The sequence below is a fragment of the Pezoporus flaviventris genome, unplaced genomic scaffold, assembly GCF_033815535.1.
Source record: "Pezoporus flaviventris isolate CSIRO_AGI_PZ_B2104156 unplaced genomic scaffold, CSIRO_AGI_Pfla_v1 ptg000213l, whole genome shotgun sequence".
NCBI classification, from domain to species: Eukaryota; Metazoa; Chordata; class Aves; order Psittaciformes; family Psittacidae; genus Pezoporus; species Pezoporus flaviventris.
Window position 1 is genome coordinate 7,796,782 of NW_026892761.1, and position 15,095 is coordinate 7,811,876.

The 15,095-nt window shown below is 41.3% G+C and overlaps 1 protein-coding gene across 1 annotated transcript; it reads right to left on the reverse strand.

Annotated features, from left to right (window-relative positions):
• Positions 1-3,468: 3,468 nt before the first annotated feature.
• ZFP64 (ZFP64 zinc finger protein) lies at positions 3,469-14,793 on the reverse strand. Its single transcript, XM_061441364.1, has 6 exons — positions 14,613-14,793; positions 13,871-14,110; positions 12,333-12,494; positions 11,299-11,361; positions 10,468-10,719; positions 3,469-6,651 (listed from the first exon to the last, which is right to left on the reverse strand). Exons 1-6 carry the CDS (start codon positions 14,665-14,667, stop codon positions 5,351-5,353), a joined length of 2,073 nt encoding a protein of 690 aa, XP_061297348.1. The 5' UTR covers positions 14,668-14,793; the 3' UTR covers positions 3,469-5,350.
• Between the last annotated feature and the right edge of the window lie 302 nt (positions 14,794-15,095).

The following is a 15,095-nucleotide window of genomic DNA, read 5'->3' on the forward strand; positions in this document are numbered from 1 at the left end:
GCATCTTTCTGGGGACACAGTGCAGGAGCTCACATAGATAACTGCCACCCCGAAACACAGTTAAAGGTAGTGAAGACCATTTTTCTTTGGACTTCGGCTTTTTCTTTCCCTGCTGCATGCTTCTACATCACAAAAACATGAAGGAAAAGCACATTCTAGCAGGTCTTGCAGAGGATAAGTCTCTGCTCACATAATACTTGGGTCTGGTTTTAAAAAGCAGTGTCACGGAGTAACAACAAAATCAAACCCAGTTGGAAGTACACAAGAGCAGGAGATTGCTTTATGTGAGATGCATACAGGCTATGCACCACTGCTTGTTTAGTGTTCTAGCTAAAGGTCTTGCTCTGTTTAACCCCATTTCTTTTAGCAGTCACAGGAACTCACATGCAGAAAAGAGGAAGAACTGTAACACACTGTAAACTCACAATTGGGTCCCCAAAAGCAACTTGTGAAAGGCACGAGACTCTGCAGAGAACAAAACCTGTGCTGAACGAAGTTAACTATGGAATATTTAGTTTTACATTTGTCTCTTAGAGCCAGTTCAGTAAAACTCTGTAAACATCATCCATTTTGTAACCAGTGAGCAGAAGTGAGAAGCAGCCAGGTTTGCTCACCCCCTGTGTGCCACATGCATCATGAAGCTCAGTGCTTACCCTGGAGGTCCCCAGGCAAAAGGAACAAAATCCATCTCAATGTTGCCTGGGAAGGAGACAACTTGCTACAGAGCATTGAGGCTAGGGCAGACTCTAGGAAGGTACACAATTTATTTACCATGTGCTTGAAAGCAAGCTGTACAAGAGACACTTGTTATGAATTACCATGCTCTCTCAAGGGATAGTTCTGTTGAGAACTTGAAGAATGTATTAAATGAATATCAGATTAAAACAATCTGCTTCTGCCAGCTCTAAAACACAAAGACCATTACTGTCATACACAGAAATAAAGCCAGACTATTGGAAAACTGAAAAACACAACCCAAACAATTGCCCCCGTGTTAGCCTTGGTTATCAGCTTCTTTTTTAGGGTGGAGGAAAGAAGTCTCTAGATTGTTCACTTAAACATAATGCAATCAGCTAAACAATGTTGAAGAAGCAGCACTAAGCTTTGTCTATTCATTCACACCATTTTGTTATCTTTCCTGTTTATCTTAGAGGCACACACAGGACCACAATGAAGGTTAGTCTTTACAATATGACAAATCTACTGGTTTCCTATTTTAAAAGGTAAACAAGCCTTTTTGTGAATCTGAAATGCAGATAGCAGAGCTGTGTAACATTGAGTGCAACACAGATTGAACATGAGATTCCTGGACGTGGTGGGGCATCCCCTGGGTGCAGGTCTGTTGGCCAAGTGCAAACACAGATAAATTGCAGTTCAAACCATCAGCTTTGTCAAATCACTCATTTTGCATCACTCTTGCAGTGCACCACAATTCTGCAGCTGCAAAGTATGTACACAGTAAAATTAATTAACAGGGAGTAAAAAATGAGCAATTGAACATAAACTGTGAGATTCGGTTTTGGACACAGATCTGCATCAGGGGATTTAAGAGTAGAAAACCTCGTAGGTTTTTTATTTGTTCCATTATTCCTTAAGTGAATAAGGTTTTACAGCTGAGCTTTTTGTAACGTTTTATAAAAGTGGGTTTTGAAACGGTTTTACGCGGCAAAGAATTAAAAGTGGGGAGCTGTTTCACAGGAAACACCACCAAGCAGAAGAGACCACAGTTAAAAGCTTATCTGGATCTCCAGCACCACCTATAGATGACACAAAACACGCTCATGAAACCCTGCATGCAGAGTTCATTTATATCGACAACTATATGAAAATTAATGTGGGTTTTTTACTTTTTTCAGTTGCCAAATTGTAGTACATTTGTACATACAAGTTTTTAGGCTTGGTACAATTTCCTATAACTGAAAGTCTGCCCACCATACCCACCAGCATCAGCTATTCCAAACTACATCCAAACTTTATCTTAATAAGACTACCACCCCTTAGTGGTAATGCACAGCCACCAGCTCTCAACTTGGAGCAGTACACGTCCACCAGCTCCTATCTTTCTTGTCCAGCTGAAGCACTTGGAAAGCTACAGGTCTCTGACATGCAAGCCCCTCAGTAGGGATACTTAACTCTCTTACCCATGTGGCTTGTAGAAACTAGAACATAATTTATCCTTGAGATCACCAGCCTTCATAAAATCAACCAGCTAGAGATACTGGGGAAACGGTGTGTAAGCAAGCAGATACAGAGGCACACTTGTGACAGAACAGTGACAAAACCAAGTGAGGCCAGATCAATTTATATTCTTTTGTCTAACAAAAAAGAAAGAATATATAATTATAAGTATTAAAACCTAGATCACCAGTGGACTAGTTAATCCAATGCAAAGACCTAGCACAGGTTTTGAAAGGTGAGAATTGAACTGATATCACCATTTGTGTTGCTCAGTATTATAATTTAGCAAAAAAGCTGAAAGAAACTGTCCACTTGACCCACCTGTTTGATCTTGGTTGTAGTTTACCATATACTTTTCCACGCTAGTGTAACTTGGAACAGTCCTAGATCACTGAGATGACCTGATGGATACCCCTCCCTCTGCAGGTCACATAGACTTGAACTTCCCCTCTCCTGCAGCTCAGCTGTGGGTCACAAGTGCCACAGCCTGGGCAGCTCAGCCCCACCAGGCTCTTGTGCTTCTGGGGAAGCGTCTCCTCCCCTGCAACATGAGTGCTCCAGCTGGTCTAGAACCACTATAAGCTGGGTGAAAAATGGGTATTTACTGTTACAGGACTGAGTTTCCCATCTTTCACTGGTGTTTACAGTAACTATTGGCCCAGTGCACAGGAACTGTATGCAGCCTGACGATTTAGATCACACACATATGTACACATACATTTGGAGATGGGCTAATAGTGAAGAACTGCTACCATGCCATGCATTTTAGTTCAAAGATAACAACGCGTTTGATCTGCGCTGCTCCAGTGACCATTTACAACCTGGACCGCATCTAACAGGATCAAGCACTTACCTGTGACGCCTTTTATCTTTCAGGTGCATTACAAGTAGTCTCAAAGTAGTTGAAATGTCATGATTGGGTCTGTGCTATAGGCACAACAATGAAAAGCAGCTGGAGAGCCACAAAACAGTGATGCCAGTGTTAAACCTCAGAGTATCTGGGCTTTCAATTTGTTGTTCTCAATTAATGTTCTGTAGTCATCTAATGTAGTAAAAAAACCTCCCACTTCTAATTTATATAAAATCAGGTGTGCTCAGTGACTTGGAGCTGGGTCTTGTCAGCTCCTCAAATAACCTATCTGTAGGGAAGAGACAATTAACAGGAGACAAACTTGTATCACCAGAAAAGTTGAACAAGTGCAGGAAATAATAAACCCTGAAATACAACTGTTGGTGAACTCAGAACTTTCGCTTCATATTTCAATGCAGCATGGGGCTAGGAAACAAGTTTTTACTAATGCTTTTTTAACTAATCATTTATGAAGTTTTTTCCTCTCACTGGAGTGTGGTCTTTTCTGATATCTGCAAGTGTGAGGCACAGTGTCAGACAGTTCAAATCAAACCCTAGATTTTAAAACCAAACCAAACCAAACCAAAACCCCCAAACCAACACAACTTCCAAAAAAAGGAACATTAAAAATCAAGGATTTGGAAAGCAGAAGAGATACAGATCTTAAAAAACACTACTTCCCATAAATAATGACAGTGAAACTGGAGCATCCAAGTATAAACAACCCTTATTTCAACAAAAATCAAAGGTCACATTTTCAAGAACAGCCTGTATGACTATACTTGAGAATTATGACTGCATTTTCCTACTCAGCATTGAACAGCAGGAAGCCTTACACTGTACAAACAGTATGTACCACACAGAGGGAAGAAGTGAGGAGCACCCCACCTACACAAAATAAAGTCTGATCAAGATAAAGATTTGAAACACGAGGACTATTCAGAAAGTGGCCCTAATTAGATAATCTTTATATGCTTTCCAAGCATGCTTCTAGCACATAAAGCAATCATTCAATGTCTCCCACTAGCAAACACTTTGAAATTTATCTTGACTTTGACTCCCCAAGAGGGAATCTCAGAGCTGGTTTTGGTAACAGTTTCTTTTCAGTCTTCATGTATGTTAACAACTGTCCCTGGGATGCTGTCTGGCTGTTAAATCATCTCTGGTTTTCGCAGATCCAGGCACCTACAGAGCCATCTATTTTCTCAAGCTGAGTTTCAGTTCTCCAGACCAGAGAGTTTGTTAGTGAAGATACATTAACTACCACTACAGGAATGCTCTCCAGGTAGGACTATAATATTGCATAGTTCAAAATACAGCCTAGATTTCATTCATTATAGAAATGTGCATCACATAATGATGAATTACTATCTCACTGTGATTCAATCTGAGTTTATGCTAGTTTCTCACCTTCGATTGAAAACTATTATTTTTTTCATTTAGATTTTCCTTCTTCAAACTTTTCCTTCTTCCTCTTTAACTTGAAAAGGGCAGATCCAAAACATAATGCGCTTTTACCACCCATGCAACTACAAACAGGCAGCACCAAAATAAGCACAAAATTTAAGAAGTGTTTGTAAAAAATGTATTTGCAGTCGTTTTGCTCTTGAAAACACAGGTGCCTCTGACAGACATCACTGTGCCACATACATGATTTCAATAGTGTTCTTATTAACAAAGTTAGCGGTTACTGATGGACAGACAAGATTCTTTTGTTTTCTAAAAGACGGTCACCTGGTCTTTTGCATTAGCATTTCCTGATTCAGTGCTATGTACCAGCAACTTCTACATATAATAAGGAACAGACCCCTTAATTTTTTCTGAGGCTGCATTAGACCCAGTAGTAGACATTTCTTACAGATCAACAACCAGCCAGGTACACCTGATGCATACATAGCATGTAATTCAAACAGACTTCACTTACACTTCAGAACGGCTTGGACTATTATCTTTTTGTGTGTGCATGAAATAATGAGTCCACTGCGAAGGTAATTTATAATAAACTGAGGGAGGCTATGTTACTTTAACCAGCACAACATAAGAATCATTCCAGGCAGCTTTCTGCTTGGTGAAATTCTCACCAGTTGCTTTGCTGCTCAGATTTTACAAAGAACAGAGCCTCTGACTTCAGAGGCACATAAATACACAAATCCTCTTTTTCACATACAAGATGTATGTTTCTCTGTACAGAAAGTAAAATGGGCAGGTGGAAGGTATTTAGCTTTGTAGGATAAATTCTGCATTCACTTCTATCTTACGCATTTCTGCTGAATTCAGCACTGCCTCTGAGATTTAAATTTGTTTAGTAATAGTACTTTGTGACTAATCTGGTATGGAGTCTGCTGGACACAGCAAAGCTGTGTGGGCTCCACTCTGAATGATAGAATAGGTCTGCTTTGGGGCTTCTGTGTGAGAGGATGAAGAAAAGATAGGAGGAGGGGGAGCTGAAGTGGACACTGTTATACTCTGGCCTCCATCACTAACTACAGTCACTTCTGTTGCTCCTTCTTGTATCAAAGCATTAAGGCCTTCTAAGTCAGAGCAGCTGATTCCAGAGCTGGCGATGAATGCCTGGTTCGCTGAAGCCTCATGACTACTGACAGGAGCAGCAGGAATCAGAGTTTGATGTAAAGCACTTCCGTCGCTTTGGTCATGGGTTGTGAGAAGAACTGTTGGTTGTGCCACAGGCCCAGCTTCACTTTGAGATATAGGAGGTGGAGGTGGTGCCAACAAACTGACTTGGCCCAAAAGCTGCAAGCGGCTGTTGGCTGAGAGGTCTTCCTGAGTCTGGCCAACTAACGTAGGAGGCACAACATTCACTGATGCAGCCTGGACGATACTGTTAGTCTGAGGTACCTGGTGTCCCACAATGATCTTGACTCTTCCCTCGCTGTATGGAGAAACTTGAGCAGCCTGAAGTGGGACCTGGAGATGACTGACAGTAATTGGGGCACTGGTCTGCCGACTAGGATCCATCTGGAGCTGTAGAACAGCCAGTTCATTATTTTTAGATCCATTATACATACTGTGCTGCTTCTTATGACTCCGAAGAGAATCTTCTCGGACAAAGGAAGCATCGCACAAGTCACACTTAAATGCTTTCTTGGCATCCAGTTTGGCAACTTGCCTGGATCCACCTTGCTTTGGCCTATCTCCTTCCTTCTTCTCCACAGTTTGCTTCTTGGTCTTGACTTTGTCACCATGAGCTTTCCTCACATGAGTTGTCAGGTTGCTCCGCTGCTTGGTATCAAAGCTGCAGAATTCACATTTGAAAGGACGATCTTTGCAGTGAATACGCTCATGCACTTTTAGAGCTGCCTTGTTGGAGCAAGAGTAGTTGCACTCTGAGCACTTCACTGGTTGTTCAGGCTGATGTGTTCTTATGTGGTGCCGAAGGCTTGTTTTGTTTCCACACTGAAATTCACACTCTGGACACTTGAGAGTATTTTCCATGCTGTGTTTGATACGAATGTGTGATTTCAAGTTTCCTTTCATGGCACACCGGACCTCGCAGAACTCACACTTGTAAGGTTTCTCACCAGAATGCACACGCATGTGCCTCTTCAAGTCTGAGTTGATTTTAAATTTAGCAGGACACATTTGACACTGGAAAGGAGCATCTCCTGTCAACAAAAAACACTGTTCAAATTACATATGAGACACCAAGATCCACTGGAGACATCAATGCTGTAATGAATTATGTACAGCTGATGTGTTCTAAATACCTGCAAACTACCAACAAATTTTTAAGAAGTAGAGAACTTTAATGACACAGTATTTATCACCCTGTCTGACATATTTGTGTGCAAACTCTCCACAAGCATGTCTGACAACATCTGTTGCTTTTTCATGTCTGCATCTTTGATGCATCCTCCATTTTCAGTGCATTTTGTGTGTAAAACTGTTCAGCACGCTCCAGAAAGTGACCGAAGTTTCTTATTTCCCCTTCTTTAGCAACTGTGTCCCCCACCTAGTGTTAAGAATTAACAAAAAAACACTGTACCAGCTGTTGCATTTTTGAAGTTTAAGAAAACAACATAAACATGTCCATGTCTTGGGTTTACCACAGGATGTACAGGGAGGCTTGTAGGTTAACTTTAAACTAGGTAAGTGGTAGGCTACTGCAGAAACAGATGCTTAATGGACACTGGGCTTACTGCTCAGTAATATATTCCTTACTGCCTTTCCTGTACATTTGTTCACATGGTGAGTTAGATTACCTCACAAGAAAAACTGATTATTTTCTTTTTTAGCCTGGTTCTTGCAGTGCAACACAAATACTGGCGCAGGAAGGCAGTGGAAACTCTTTGTCAGGACATAGGGAGATGTGGGGACAAAAGTCCATACCTAGGTCAGTGTCAGGTGACTGCACCACCAGAGCATTACTACAAAAATAAAAGAAGAAAAAAACCAACCAAACAAAAAAGGGGATCAGAGCAGCTACATAAATGCAACTGGCAAAGACAAATGCGAGACTAATGAAACATGCATGCAAATACATGACTCTAGGGAAATGTGCTTACACAGAGAAGTAACATTAAGCTTTTGTTTTTCTGGCATTACAGCAACGAAGAAAGAGATATTTGCACTATGTATCATACCTAATAACATTCCACAGATCACTTCAAGAAAATCTACTATCAGTCTGGATTCATGCAAACAGTATACAAAATAGTCACAAGCCTTTTTTCTTTTTTTTTTTTTCCCCTGACAGCAATGCTGATTCAGAAACCAAACAATAGTAGTTGAAAGTTAGGTCAAATTCTTAACTGATAAAACATGAAAAATGAACACACTCATCTGCAAGAGCTCTGTAAGTCTATTTATGTCAGACTACCAAAAAGAACAACCACTAAGCCACTATTTTGCATTTTTTCTATTTGCAGGCTTGTGTCACAACACGCAGGAGCAAATGAAGCTGTAGCTCTGTTTAGTCCATAATCAATTCCCAGAATAAAGACGTGGTAACTCTGTTCTGAAGTCACTGAAAAAAAATCCAAAGCAAACCTACCTACCCAACTAAATAACTGTTCGGTTTTCTTCTTGAACCTAAATACATAGCTCTCTAAAATACCTGAGCACAAAATCTTTAACTAGATATTATTTTGGAAAAAGTCAAAGAATTATGTTATTAGGTTCTAAGACACCCTTGGTGAGAGAGGAAAATGACAGTGTACTTACTTCAGCAAGCATTTATCTTCTTTAATAATCAAACTGCAAATGCCTGATTTATTTTACAAGTTAATATTTTATAGAGTTTGTTATAGCTGTATAATTTTGCATAATTTGCTTATCCAGCTACATATGTCATTGGTTTAGCTGCGTATTTTTCAAATCAAGTTGTGGCCTACTGTGCTAATCCATGTATCTGTTTAATAATTGAGATGCATGGTGTATTATCTATATTAAACAGATTTTATTAATGAAGATGCACTGTTTGTTCATCTCATTTATTTTACAATCTCCGCTGCACACTCAGCTACTGACTTTTTATCTACTTTGCTGATGAAGGCACAGTATGTATTTCAGTGACTTAATTCTCATACAGGATAGCACAATATATGAAAAAGAATTAGTAATTTTACTGAATATAGCAAAGTATGTTGGTTCTGTTTATTTAAAGAGCGGTCTATAACTTTACATTTATTTCTTTACATTTCTGCCCATACATATGACACTGACAGAATGGAAGTTAAAAAAGAAGAGTGATCCTGGAATTATTGGTTGTAACAGTGGTTTTACTCAGACTAACAGGAAACTAATCTTCAGATGAGTACTTCAACAAGTAATGCTATGTAGATGACCTCACTCTGAGCAATGTAGACTACACTCAACCTTCTAGAGTATGACTAATTCCAGTCAGCAATATATTCTACATACCAGTCTCACTTTTCTCCTAAAACCGTCTGTGTGCATAACAGTTTTGTAACCTAACAAGGATGAAACAATTAGTTTCAAAATTCCTGTGCCACTTTTCAGAGAATCAAAAGTCCTTTTAAGGAAAAAGGATTTATTCTGCAGAAATGGAAGAGACAGGCTTGAATTTCAGCATAATTCAATTGCTTATGATACAAGAGACTGATCTGCCAAAAAGAAAGAAGGTAGCCTAAACTGCTTCTCAACTATTGCAATATTTAATGCCACAAAAATCTAACTCTACTGGAAATACAAGAGAATCATGATCATTCACAGGTTCTCCCACAGCCAAATTCAAAGCATACTGGACCATGTACACAAATGTACAAGCATACATGCTCTTATATGACATGGGGTAAATGCAGTACCATGTTCTGTGACTAGTGTGCATACCATCTTGATGGACCATCACATCTTCTTATAGAGCAATAGAAAGAGGGAAACCTGTAAAATAACTGCCTGACAGTCCTACCTATTCCATCACAGCGGACTTGTGAAGTACAAAATATTCTTTTCTGCTAGAGACAGGTTGGTTTAACCTTGCCCTCCTTCACAATGCACAAGGGATTTCTTTCTTTTATCTACTCAAAATAAACCCCATCTTGCACACATCTGAAATAATGTTGTTTAGTACTTGAATTTGGAATCAGATGTAGGATAGCTTCAAAGCCAATCTAGTAATCACTGAACCATAGTCACCTTGCAGCTAAAATTCACCAAACTAATCAAATGTATAACAGACAAACCAAAAACTAATTTGGTACCCTGGATTAGGTGAAAAACAACATATGAAGACAACTATAAAGCAGTATCTTTACAGCAAATCTCTTCTAGGAACAATCTATACAAGGGAAATCTGATTAAAATGAAACAAGGCAAACAATGCAAATATAAAATGATACAATGTTTATAGGGCTGAAGGCTAAATCTTCCTAGCCACAGAGCAAAAATTAAATGGGCAGAACATAGTTCTGGCTGCTCATATGACACTGTTAATGTCCATCGGTCTACAAATGGCAGGTACCACAAGCAAAGGTCAAAAAATGATGTAACTTAAGTTGCCAATTACTTTCTAATTTACTGATGCAAGAAAAACTAAAGTATGCAGCTGAGGTTTACACTGATATAACTAATTACAAGGTAATTTTAGGGTTTCTAATATAGCCGACCTGATTTGAGAGATGCAAACAGGAACCTAGGTTGTCTTATCTCTTAATCAATCAATCAAGTAGATCCTACAGTTCTACTGGTTTGAGAGCATCTAATAGATAGTTTCAAAATCAATTTAGAAGAAAATCTACCAAGAATCAGAGCTGTCTTTTGATTGTTTCCAGGTATTTTTCGTATAGATGTATTGCCCTACTAGATTACATGCCCAAGAAATTCACAGAAGTTGGATGCCTAAGTGCTTCCGAGAATTCAAACAGGCCCTTTCTGCAATCTTGACACCTGTATACCTTTTAAAAAAGGTCTTTCCTATGACCTTCAAACCTTTGCAGATCTGAATTTTAGTATAAACTTACCTGTGTGGGATCTGAGATGTACAGTTAGCTGGCTGGAGTTGCGGCTTGCGTAAGGACAGATCTGGCATTTAAAAGGACGCTCGTTGGAGTGAATGCGTTGGTGCTTGTTGAGGCTGCTGCTGTCAGCGGCTGCATAGTCACAGTGTTTACATTTGTAAGGCTTCACCCCAGTATGAGAACGCATGTGCATCTTCAGCTTATCTTTACGACTGAAACACTTATTACAAACTTCACATTTATGGGGCTTGTCTCCTGAAGCAAACAGAAGAGCATCAACACATCATGAATTTTTGCACCATAAGGATGCTGTTGCAGTAAAAAAAAAAAAAAGTACACACTGAACACTTAACAGAACTGGAACTAGTTTTTAAAAGCTGGACATTGGGTTTCAGCAGCCATCCTATTAGCCAAGAACTCTTCTATGCTCTAGAAGGCTGCATGCACAAGTGCAACATATTTAGAAGACCCTTTGGAACTTTCTCCCTTTACAACTATGAAATTGCAGTTTAGGGGAAGGGAGGTAAAATGTTGGAATCACTGTTCCACATTAAGAAGAAAATAGGTTTATGCATTACCACCACACTGCATCCTGATAAACACATGGTCTGCACCTCAGAAATCTAACTGTGCCTCAAATCAGTGCAGTGTTCATGAGTGGTACTGCCCATAATGGGGTATGTCTTACCCACAAAGGGCAATTCCCCAGGCACAGAGAACTACAATACAGGTACAGACATACATGTGCATCCTATCTACAGAGACTTTATTTTGTGGAAAAATACCTTTTGGCAAAAGGTCAAATCAAAAATAAAATACAGCAACTATATAAACCTGTGTGTGTTCGTAGATGGCGTTCCATATCCTTCATACCATAGGAAGTCTTGAACTGGCAACCTGACAATGGTAAGATCAAGATCATGACATTCAAGGAAAATGTAACAAAATAATAAAAATATTCTACCATATTCTCAGCATTATGTTTATAAATTCAGTATTAACAGAAAATGAATTCCCTGTCTTGTTTACTCACATCTACTTAAAATAGTGACCGGCTTACCTGTGAGCTTTAGTTTTCTAATGCTTCTCTTAGGAAGGAATTCACTCTCTACATTACCATTTTCTGTAAGCTTTGAAACAAATTCTCTGGAATCTCTGCCTAGGATTTCAGATGCTCTTTACAGTACACAGGGGATGCTGGGGGAACTAATTAATTCCACGTACAACTTCAAGTTAGTGCAACTGGGAACTCTGGTAACAGCTCACCATTCAGGAATTCTGCCCGAGTGGAAAGAAAGTGCTACATTTTCAGAGTACAGAAATGAATGCTATGCATTTGAAATACGCCTTTCAAATGAAAGCAAACTTGTGAAAGGAAGCTGTAACTTCTGCTACCATTAACAGGACTACTCACTTTATTGCTACCTCTACACACATTTTCTGCATATTGAATGGTTTTTACTCATTATGGTCTCCAATACATCAGTTCAATTTGTCTTTATAAAAATGCTAACTGGCTAAAGACAAAACATATAATGCAAAATGCACGTGTAATATTTCTCATGTACAACAATGGCAGTTTGCGAAAAGGTAGCAAGACTGCTGTTACATTGCTATGGTGTAGACATAGACCAATGTCTGCAGCAAACTCCCTGCAGCATTGCCAGAGTACAGGACTGAAGTCCAACGATATGTAAACTCAATAGCAAAACTACTACTGGTACCAATGGTGGTACATCACACCCTTTGTAAGTTGCCTTCCAGGTCCTGTGCATTGTAACTGCATAAGACAGAGTTACTGTGTGTATCAACTATTAAAACCTATCAATTTTAAAATGAAGATGAAGAAAGTATAGTTCACATCTTACCTGGATAGCAGCAGTTTAGTTTCTTCTGTGTATGTGAGGAAGTGGATTTTTTTGATCGTGGTTTTGGTGGCGTAGTGACAATAGCAGCAGTTGGAGGCTCACTGCTCTCACTAGGCAGGTACGTTTGATAGCCATGCTCAAAAACAAACTCTGGTGCAGAAACTAAACACATAAAACAGCTCAATTTGAGAACATTAACTTCTCCAATCAGAAAAACCTAATTATTTTCTAATTTCATTAATTACTTCTCTACTCTGCTTTTTTTCCCAGCAAAATTCCTGTTCCTGGCTTCCTATTCACCTGGGTGAAGGGGAAAGGAAAATGTCTTCTCTCCCTTGCTATCCCGCAATCAGTGAAAATTCTGTCAAGATGAGCCATGCTGAACTTAGTACAAACCTATGTAGGCCCTCTTGTCCCCCTGAATCCTATCTGACTGCACTGTTGTTTCTTCAGCAGTTCATTATTTTTCTGATGCTTGTCCAGGTCTTATATTAATAAAGTATGTTTGTCTTTTAACACTGGCTGTGCTACAGCCCAAAGGGAAGAAATCTCAAATTATTTATATGGCAAATGTTGTCAAAGAGGCATCATGTAAACAATTTCTTTCTTTTTAAACAGTTAAGAAAGTTCAGTGTTTTTCAACTATACAGTTTTTAGCTGTTACTCACAAGAATAACAGATGAAACAAACTCAGCCAAAGTAGCAGCTTTTAAATCAATTAGACAACGCTATACCCCAAAAGGGCAGAGGGATATAACTGCCCTCGTTTTAAAGATGAGTAAATATGAAGCAGAAAAATGACTCATCCAAAACCCACACCGAGTTTCAGGGATTATAATATAAAAATTCCTGGAAGTGAGCCCTGAATTCAGTATGTTTCACTGCTCTTCCAGATTCTCTGCCTAATCTGTCTATCCAAATTAAACTCAAATAATTTGGATTTCAGTAGGGTTCCAGACAAAAATAAAATACAACTATATATAGAAGGGCAAACCTTCACACACGGAACAAAACTCTAGTTTTAGTTAAATGTCTCCAGGATCAGAACCTCACTTGAGCCTTCGCATAGGCAGAAATTTTGAGTAATATTTTTCCTGCCAATTAGTTGCGGGAGCAATGTTAGGGAATGCAGTGTTCTCACATAAAAAAGCCTGGACTGGCGCCTGACAACAATTCTGTGTCTGTTTTTCATCAAGAGCACTCTTAAAAAAATAAAATGCATAGTAATTTGATTATATTTAAGAAGTATTGACAATTTTAATTAGTTTGCACAATTTGGTTATGCACCACATCAGATTTAACCAATTCTCTAAGTAAGTAAACTTGTATCTCAATTAGCAAATCAAGTAACTGTTGCCATACCAAACCAAGATGGCAGCACACCACTTACTAGTCTTCCTTTGCCTGCAGATATGACTAATGGGAAAACTGTGATTTTAGCTTAGCGTGACGGGGGCATACAAGCAGAGGGCTGTATAATGCTGCCACTCTGCATGAGGTGAGTGTTTTCAAGCTGCTGGTCTGTAACACCACGGTACCTGTTATGGTTTGGGTCTCCGAAGCGATTGTCCTGGTTGTGGTCTGTGCCTGTGTTGATGGCACCGTTTCTTCCGACACAAACTGGACGGTGCTGGTGGCCCCGGCCGTCGCACTAGTGAGCTGACAGCCACTTTGCTTATGCCCAACGAAGGCATCGAGGTTATTGAACTGCTGTTTGCAGATGCCACAGATGTGGATGTCAGGGGTGAGCTCCACCAGCACGGTGGTGCCACCAGGAACTGTGGGAGCAAAAGCATGGTCAGGAGCTTGTCCAGAGGAAACGGGAATGCATTAAACCACTCAGACTGACACACAGACGTCCACTAACCAAGCGCCCAGGCCGCGGGGCAGCCCCTTCGGTCCCAGGGTGGCTTGCCCCTGGTTAGGCTTGCAGGGGCCCATTGGGCCCTGCGGGACCCTCAGAGTGGGCCTGTCAGGAGAACGGGCAGCCCGTGCCACCGGACACGTTTCCCCCAAGGCCTCAGCGTCCCGCGTTGGTCCGCACCGCCCCGCACGGAAAGCCCTCGCCCAGCGGCAGCGGCGCCGCTCCACAGAGCCCTCCGCGCGCTCACCCAGATTCCCGGGTTCCCCCCCCCCCCCGCAGCCAGGTTCCCGGGCTCCGCTCCCGCCCGTTTCATGCTCTACTCAGGTTTCGGGGCCTCCCTAGGCCCCGGCTCAACTGGGTTTCCGCCGTGTGAGCCCCGGAGCGCGCATACCTCGCGGGCGCGCAGCGGCACTTACACTGCACGGGGCCAGGGAAGGCCGGCGCCGCCCCCCCGCCGCTGCCGGGGTTCATGGCGGCAGCAGGTCCTGCTCGCCGCCTCCAGCAAGGGGCTTATTAGCGGCGGGGAACCGCTCCCCCCGCGCCTCTCGGCCGCGGAGCAGGGCGGATGTGGAGGAGTCGAGCATGCTCAGTGGAGTGGCGAGGCTGCGCTGCCCTTACTTATTGCAGGGCTGAGGGCTGGCGCTGCTGCGTCCCTTCCTCGCTTTAGGGCGGCTGTAGCTGCCTGTCGTTTCTGCCGCCCGCTCCGTACGGGAGCATCCCTAAGAAGTCAAGCCACCATTATTAAACTTTATGTCAGCCAGCGCTAAGCCTGCGCGTTCCGTAGGAGGCGAAGTGACCCGTGTGTGCCTTCGTGTGGAGTAGATGGCGTGGCCATGCTGCTCCGCCATGGCTGTGGCATCAGGGCTGAGGCTTCCATTGTGCTTCAGCATTGCTTCCCA

Bases quoted from the DNA above. Each gene is read 5' to 3' on its own strand.
- ZFP64 (XM_061441364.1), bottom strand. From the start codon at position 14,667: ATGAACCCCGGCAGCGGCGGGGGGGCGGCGCCGGCCTTCCCTGGCCCC. The intron at 10,720-11,298 runs GTTTATATAGTT...TGTTTGCTTCAG, and splicing joins CCATCTACGAACACACACAG to GAGACAAGCCCCATAAATGT. The intron at 6,652-10,467 runs GTAAGTTTATAC...TTTTGTTGACAG, and splicing joins ACATCTCAGATCCCACACAG to GAGATGCTCCTTTCCAGTGT.